This window comes from Temnothorax americanus, unplaced genomic scaffold (genome assembly GCF_048541705.1).
Source record: "Temnothorax americanus isolate GAGA-0224 unplaced genomic scaffold, ASM4854170v1 Scaffold3, whole genome shotgun sequence".
Taxonomy (NCBI): domain Eukaryota; kingdom Metazoa; phylum Arthropoda; class Insecta; order Hymenoptera; family Formicidae; genus Temnothorax; species Temnothorax americanus.
This window is the reverse complement of record NW_027509442.1, coordinates 1,463,547-1,472,114: the sequence shown is the minus strand read 5'-3', so window position 1 is coordinate 1,472,114 and position 8,568 is coordinate 1,463,547. Positions and strand designations below refer to the sequence as shown.

General features: G+C 32.6%; 2 protein-coding genes across 4 annotated transcripts; one reads left to right on the top strand and one right to left on the bottom strand.

Moving 5' to 3' along the window:
• Positions 1-82: 82 nt before the first annotated feature.
• LOC143900634 (LETM1 domain-containing protein 1) lies at positions 83-3,599 on the top strand. 3 transcript variants are annotated; one of them, XM_077412231.1, is made up of 4 exons: positions 83-320; positions 448-1,334; positions 1,433-1,502; positions 1,959-3,599. In XM_077412231.1, the coding sequence occupies exons 2-4, from the start codon at positions 603-605 to the stop codon at positions 2,021-2,023; spliced, it is 867 nt and encodes a 288-aa protein (XP_077268357.1). In that variant the 5' UTR covers positions 83-320; positions 448-602; the 3' UTR covers positions 2,024-3,599. The 3 variants fall into 3 exon arrangements, with proteins under 3 accessions (XP_077268357.1, XP_077268355.1, XP_077268356.1); XM_077412229.1 differs by having other exon boundaries at positions 1,433-1,582; XM_077412230.1 differs by lacking the exon at positions 1,433-1,502.
• On the bottom strand, positions 3,353-8,447 carry Zc3h3 (zinc finger CCCH domain-containing protein 3). The gene is made up of 7 exons (XM_077412201.1): positions 8,186-8,447; positions 6,325-7,207; positions 6,164-6,252; positions 5,906-6,062; positions 5,626-5,784; positions 4,621-4,816; positions 3,353-4,220 (listed from the first exon to the last, which is right to left on the bottom strand). The coding sequence occupies exons 1-7, from the start codon at positions 8,256-8,258 to the stop codon at positions 3,795-3,797; spliced, it is 1,983 nt and encodes a 660-aa protein (XP_077268327.1). The 5' UTR covers positions 8,259-8,447; the 3' UTR covers positions 3,353-3,794.
• Between the last annotated feature and the right edge of the window lie 121 nt (positions 8,448-8,568).

Genomic DNA, 8,568 nt, shown 5'->3' with positions numbered 1-8,568 from the left:
ATATATAATCATACAGGTTTATTTTTTGCAGTTGAACTTTTTGCGAGTGCAGAAGGTACGAAAAAAACAGGAGTTTATTTTGTTCTTTGCAGCTGAACTTTTTGCACTTTTCATCCTCCCTCTTTCTCTCTCCGATGTTATCTACTTCACTTCGAGTGTAGAAGGTACAAAATAGTGCAGCTGCAGTTGCAAAGAGCAAAGAGCAGACCTTAATTGTGTACATACGTACAGCCATAAATATAAATATAAAACATTAATTACAACATTCTGGGCAACGTGAGCAGCCAGCAAGAGTAATTGAAAGAAATAACAATATATCGGTAATTACGCGCAATTAAATACTAAAAATACAGTAATTGAACATATCGAGCTAAAAAGAACACGCACATATTACGTACGCGTTATAATCGTATTATACCATTATAACGTATTATGCCATTTTTTTAGTGGATTGCAATAAATCAAAGTTTACTAATATGAAGGAGGAGTTTCAACAATTTTCCCGGAGTTAAGAATCTTCAGGAGCGAAAAGAGGGTTGTTGTTCAGGTTAACCGATTCCATGGGAGTCCGTTCATCTTTCTAGCGAAGAATCGATCTTAAAATGTACAAGATAATATCCAGGACGTTCGTACGCGAGGGCGTGAACACGTTCGAGCCCGTAAAACGCGTCCCGATGCAACGGGGTTTTGGGAAAGCGGAGGAGAGGACGGAGAAGTCGGGCAAAGTGGCCAACCTTAAACGGTACTGGTTCGACAGGTACATGAATTACATCAAGAACTACGAGCGCACGCTGGAGCAGAAGTTCCCGCGTACGATGCAGGTGTACCGCGTGTTCAGCGTCGGTAGCCGTGACGTGTACACGGACTTGAAAAGGTTCGTCATCGCGATAAAGAAGCAAGGGTCGAACGGCGTAGATAGCTTGACGCGGGAAGAGCTGCAGCTGATGCACACAATGCCCAGGGATCTGCGAAAGCTCTCGCCGTTGTTCCTGCTCTCGGCCGTGCCGTTTACGAATTACATTATTTTTCCCCTAGCCCTGTACTTCCCGCGCTATTTACTGACGTCGCACTACTGGACGCTGCAGCAGAAGCTAGAATTCATGCTGTCCGAACACAAGGCCAGGCTGAGGCACAACAGACCATTGTTGAGATGCATGCAGGCAGAACTCAAGAGTATCAAGACTATCAAGGATCAGACGCTCAGGATTAAGTGGCGAGACGCTGTAGCTTGCTTGGGAAGCGGCACGCATCCGACCACCGAGAATATCGTAGCTTGTTCCAAGCTCTTTTCAGGCCCGCCGTATTCCCTCGGCAATCTCAAGAGGAAACACCTGGTAAGCTCACAAGTTGGTGCTTTCCGTTGCTTCTGGACATGAATTTGTTCTCCTCTGAAAGCTCGTCACGATATAGATGTACTTGCTATGCTTTCCAGAAAGAGCTATTGGCAATACACGGTATGCCACTGTGGAGACCTTTCAAGAGGAAAAGATTGACGGAAAGGGGTATGTTAATATTACGAATGGATCGCGCTATCGTACGAGAGGGAGGAGTAAAAGAAATGTCTAATGAAGCGATGCGATGGGTAGATACCTTTTGTTAGTTTCATGCTTTCAGGGCATTATGAGATATGTACATTTTTATAATAGATTTTATGAAAGAATTCAATTACATTTAGTCTTTCATTTCATTGTAACTTATACAAAAGAGAAGACACATCTTCATTACTTTTATAATGTAATTTCTATCTTGTTTATTTTGTCTTGAAAGAGTTTGATACATATATACAATATATGTATATAAAATATTACAATTTACAATTTACTAAATTTTGTTTCGTATACCATGTATACTTGTACAGTATACAAAAGATATTAGCATAAAAGATAGTATAAAAAATATTAGTATAAAAGAAAGTATAGAAGATATTAGCATTATTTTATTATTAATTTATTTTTCAGGCATTATCTTTCAGAGGCCTAAATCCTGCAAACATGTCTATAGAAAATATGAGAAGCTGGCTTGAGCAGTGGTTAATAGTATCAGCATCCGTTGACCAAAATAATATATCCTTGTTATTACATAGCCCTATTTTATTAGCTTATAACCATTCGACAAATTGGATTCTTATATATAATTGAAATATTGACAAGAAGTGAGAGTTCTAGGATTTTTCAGTTTTTTTGCAAAATATTTTATTTTAATAATATCCGTTTTTACGATAGAGTTTTCCTTCAGGATTCTTAGTCAAATTAGCATCTAATTTGTTATCATAAGTTTTATATTGTTATTAACAAATTAATCTTAATTCACTGTTTTTTCGTTTGTGGACATATAAGTGAACATTTATTTATATTATGCATACCAAGTTCCTTATAGATTTATTTCTTGTATTACGTATATAAATTATTACTTTATATTAAGAGACATTTAATACAAGAAATAAAAGCGCCAATTTAAACTTTCCCATTTTTTATGAAGACTAGGAAGTTTTGTTTGTTGCTAACTGTACAAAAATGATGTTTAACATAGTAAATGTTATTTTTAACGTAAAGTTTATGCTAAAGAAATATACAAATTATTTGCATCTATGTTTTTATTTATTTAAATATACACCAAATATACAAATTTTATAATTATATGTACACATAAAACGTAAGTGTATGTCATGTATGTGCATGTATATATATGCGCGTGTATATAATTACATATTTTATTTGTATAAGAATGTATAAAATGTAATTCTATTTTATGTACAATTGAATGTTCTCTAACATAATTTCCATTATTTCCTGAATGAGGGAAAATAAGGGTCAATCTAGTCTAAAAAATGATGAAATAAGAGGATCAGTAAAATTTTGATAAAAAAATTCGCAGGCAGATCTATGTTAACTCTCCTTCAAAAGAGTTAGCGAATTAATTAACCGACAATCGCTTTTTCTGTTCGCTGTTCAGTTCGTCAAATGATGAGTCAACCAAATCTCAACTCGATAGCAGATATTAGTAAGGAATATGGATCACCAGATAATTTAAAATAATTTATGACGGCCATCAACGATTTGTGTGTCGCTCTTCTTTAAAAATCCGAGTCTCGACATGTATTGCGCTAGCCATTATCTTTTCATACTTTGTCACATTAAGTTTCTTAAATACTTCGTGAATCATAAAATATAAAATCAAATTATTCTCATTCCTACACTAGCTGAAAGTTTGTAAGGTTTGATTTTACATAGAATGGGAATGGCTCAAAGATTTCACATAAGATTATACACAAATACATGATAAAATTATCACAAACTTTTGTTTATCACAAATAATTCATTAGAAAAGAAAGTTTATAAACAATTTTTTATTATATTTTTGTAATATATATCTACACAATTTTAATAATATAAATTAATATTTGTAGTATATTTATAATATATCCGAGATAATCGATTGTTGGAGTATATCTTAGGTACACCCAGATACCTAGAATTAGTACTTGATATATCACAACACATCGAGTACTCGTATTACATATGAAAATTACTTATTTATAATAGAATGTAACAGTATAATATTTCATTATAAAATACAAAACTATAAAAAATTTACTTTAATTTAGTTCTTTTAAATATACTATACGAAAAATTTATATAATTTTATAGCGAATACATAATCATTAAAAATGATATCTCCCAACATATATATCTTAAGTGAAATAATTGCATTGATTTAATTTAATGTTCACGATCTCGTAAATTAACTTAAAAAATTATTTAGTAAAAATGTTTATTAATTAATGTATATACAAATTAAAAATGATTAATAGGGATATAACCAATAGAAACTTTCCTTTTTACATTATTACGATCATAAACCGTTGTCTCTAATTCACGTTTATTTTCTTTGGCTAAGGTTTTATCTTGTTTACTTTCATTTATTTGAATTTTTTCTAAAGGATCGACAATTGGAGTTTCTTTCTTTTTCTCAAGTTCTTCAGATAAACCACCAGTTATTTCGTAATATCTTAATCTGCCCTCCGAATTTGAGATCTCGGAATTATCCTCTGTGGCAAGTGCGGCACGATATTTTTGCGCATCATGCGTCTTGCTCAAATATTTGGCACTTTTTACGGAATTAAAGGAATGCGATTTATGAGGATAAGGACAACACTCACCTTTGCTGCAATTCCCCGACTTGTTAAATTCAGGACAAAGATACTCGTGACGCCGTTGGCACTATAGGAGAACAAATCAGTACTCTACATTTTACAAAATATTATTGCGAACTGCCATGACATTTGGCTGTTATAATTAAAAGGTCATCTTAAACTTATAATTAAAAGATCATCCTAATCTTATTAAAGTACTTTTTTTCCTCCTATTATGTAATTTATGTCAATTTATCAATCTCGTTTTTTATTTAGTTCTGCCATAAAAATTTATGTCTCATACGACAGTATAATGATAATTGATCACTTGTGACCCGCGAGCCGAGATCTTCTCTTAATAAAAAGAATTTGCATTATAACGAATTGTTTGTTGCACGTAAATAAATAGATTAAATAGTAAATAGATTAAATGTGAATAATCTACCATATAGTAATCAATCAGTTAAAATAGAAGAGAATGCAATTACCTTATTTCCCTTAGCACAATATCCTTGTAAAAAATCTATGCAGATTGAAGTGTTCGAAGACACTTTAACATGAAGATAAGAACAGGCATCTCTTGTACAACAGCCATCGAGGAAGTACTTGCATGTAGGCATCTTCTCAGGTCCAACGTCGTGAGATAAAGAGCATTTCTTTAAGAAACACTTTCCTTGCAGGAAACTGGATATATTTGAAAAAATTACACGATTTTTAACATTCGCTGTTCTGAACTATGCCTTATCAGAAATAAAAAAATTTTACAATTTTTTTACACTGTTATACTATAATTATAATCCATATACAGATTCATTTTAATGTAATTAGATGACTTGTGAAGAAATAAACACTAAAGAGATTGTTTTGGAAAAAGAACCGACAATTGCAACTATAAAGATATGAAGGAACGTTAGAGCTTGTCAATTCAGAGCATTTCAAAGTTATTTAGAACAACAATTTCATCTAGACAGAGATTGCTAACGGTAATACACATTTGAGGACAGACTGTAAGGTTATTTAAGTTATAGGAAGATTCGAACTTGTCTTTGAGAGCAAGGACTCACATTAATCAGACATATTTCATTGTGACTAAAATTTTAAATAGTTTAATAATTATAAAATATTTTTAAATCAAAATAGGGCTTATATAAATGTTCTGAAAACATCTTGACGTCAGCTACAAAATATATAACAAAAATTGAGAAGATTGATGAAATTTCTAATTAAGAAAAGTTAAATAATTATAAAATGATATTAACATGACAATTTTATAAGCAATTCAAGATTGCCACATTATTTCTCCCTGAAAATTATACAATTTTTTAAAACAATTTTTTAATTTTGGAAAAATATTTCGAAAGTTATTTCTCAAAAAATTATCTGGTTAGATTAAAATAAACCCTATAGCTCAATTCCATTTAATAAATATATGGATTATACACATAAACTATGAACATTAATTATATAACCCAATGTTTCAAGTATTAACTTACTTTTTGCAGAGTGACACCTGCTTTTTATCATGCCGTTTGGCACATTTCCCATTTTCATAATTTGGACAAGATCCAAATCGTTGATAAATCAAACAAGGTTGGTTATTCTTATGCATTTTATTTCGTAGGATTCGTATGCTTCTTTGTTTTGCTTTGTTGCTAAAAACAAACCAAGAGGTTTGTATCAAAACTCAATAACAATGAATCTTTAGTTCGTACATAGCTTTAGATTATATATATATATATATATATATATATATATATATATATGTTACTGTACCTGATACTATTTTTATAAGTAGTTTTCGGAGATACATTGAAAGAAAATCTTGTTTTGGGATTAATGTTCGTTTCTGATGAATTTAAAGTTTCTTTGCCCATTCGTTGTTTCTTATTATTAATAAGTTTATCATTCTTTCCATTGACTGATCGTTTTCCTGAATTTCCATAGTAAAATTAATAGAATGTAATACTTACAAATTATAAAACTACGTACACCTAATACTAATAAAATAAAATCACACCACAATACACGTACGTTTCAATACGGAGCTCCTCCGGATTAATTTATTTTTGGAAGCTCTATAAACAATCCCACCAATAGTAACAAGTTTCTTCGCGTCATGTCTGTAATACAAACTTTTCTTTTCAAGTGATTAATTTTATAACTTATTAGATATAAATGTACATGTTACTTACATAACCTTCACCATTTCTGAAAGACCGGTTCCTTTAGCTTTTGACATATTTAACGCGGTTCTGTCTATTTTATACTTGGTCACTTTAGATTTATTATTAGATTTATTGATATTTGATTTTGACAAATTAGATATCATACTTGTAGATTGTAACGTATTATTTATTGATGGTTTTACTTTCATGGTTTTCTGTGACACAGTCTCAAGCTTCTTATCTTTTAATACTGCATATTTTGATGGAGAAGTTTTTAACGTGCTTTTCGTAGTAGATACTCTCACGAGCTTTCTACGCGACAAAAGTACAATGCTAGAATTACTAGTCTTCCTTGGCGAGCTCTTTCGATTATCGATATATTTTACAAACTTCAACCTTGAACAAACAGGTCGTTCCGTTGCAACGGATTCTCTCGAATTTGTCGACTTTTCTTTGGAGGAAGACAATTTCTTCAATAATGTTGGATTAACGTATACAGATCTCTTAACATTCGTTTGCTCGGTACTGTTATCTACTTTTGTTTGCGTTGTACTCGTGCTTATATTATTGTAGAGGTTTTGATTTGAATTAGAAATATTGTGCATCATTTTTGGATTAATATGTATCAAAGGCTTAGTCTGGATATTCGGATTGATATGTACCGTTGGCTTTTGCGGTTTAAAGTTTGGATTAACGTGAACGTTTGTGGCGAGCAATCTCGATTTTACATGTACGTTTTTAGTTGAACTCTCAGGTAACATTTTAGAATTTAAAGAAGAATTGCAAACCAGACTCTTCGAATCCGAGTGAACTTTTGGCTTTACAAATTTGAATTTTCTGTTTAGACAATTAATTCTATCACCCGACTGCAAAATTATTTGTGTCTTTTGTCCGTATTGCTCTATCTGACCTGCAATTATATATAAGATAGTTAACCTCGTGTAGTAAATCCATATTGTTAGAGCAAAAAAAAGGATTGTTTTATCTTGACGATAAAACAAAACTTTTTAAAATAATTTTATAAGAATTTTAACCGTGTGCAGAATAAAATTTGTAATAAAGACCAAGAAACTTTGAAAATTTATTAGCTTAATCTTAATGAGATAGCTTATTGTGGTAAATGTTTAGAACGAGTACACTCTTATTGAGAGAGATCTGAAATATGAAGAATATTTTGACCTAAATTAAGGAGATATATACAAAATACAAAAACATCACATTACCATCACTGTTATGTAAACGTTTCATCAAACTGTTATGTTATTTAGCAGACTTCCACTGTCAACAAATTGATTTACCTTCACTGTTACCAGTGTTACCTTTCGTTGTCATTGCTATTTTAGCGCAGTCTATTCTCGAGAGCTGTTTGAAACTAAAATTGTATTTTTTTTTTTAATACTAAAAGATTTTCTACATCAAATTTTGCACAGTGCTGCTATTTACATAATTTTGTCGGCATTTGAATGCAGAAATACAACAAAGTCTGTTACATCGCTGAATATGGTGGCATATGGTGGCAGAACGATTGCAGTAACCAAGTAGAGAGAGAATCTGCCATTTGACGAACATTAAAAAATAACGTATTCCACTCAAATAATTTCGATAAAATGACAGATCGCTCTAGTTGGTTTTTGCTGGCAATCTGCCGTCAGATTACATCGGTAGGCTCTGCCGACAGAACGCAAACACGGTTTTAATGCCAATCTGCCGCAATATTTTGCTCGAATCCACTGACGAACCGCCAGCATACCGCCAACATCTCGCTTAGGAAGCGTACTCTCGCCGAAGTCCGAGCGGATTAAACTACATATTTACTCTTGGTCTTTATTCCAGATAGACGGACGATCGGGATCGGGATACTCTTATACCCAGAATGTCGCGAACTTACTTTTCAAATAATGAATCTCGTTCAGTATGTTAACGTTGTTGAGTTCCGTACTTGCGGACGATGGGACTCCCATTTTCAGAATTTCAATGGACGGGCTATAAGAGGTGTATCACCGCGACGTCTGTTCTTCTTGAAATGAGATCGTGTCCTTGCAATCCCTCCTTCTTCTCCTTTATTGGATGTCAGTGATGTCACAGATCTTTCAGATCTTTCAAACAGCTTCGATCCAGATCTTCGACTGTGACTCATTCGAGAAAGCGGCAACGTCGTAAAAGCAGCTGACCTGAAGCTCGTATCGGACTACGCGATTGGAGATTGGTCGAACTGCGAGTTAAGAGGTTAGATTTCGACCAATCGGAACGCAAGACGGACTGAAATTGAGT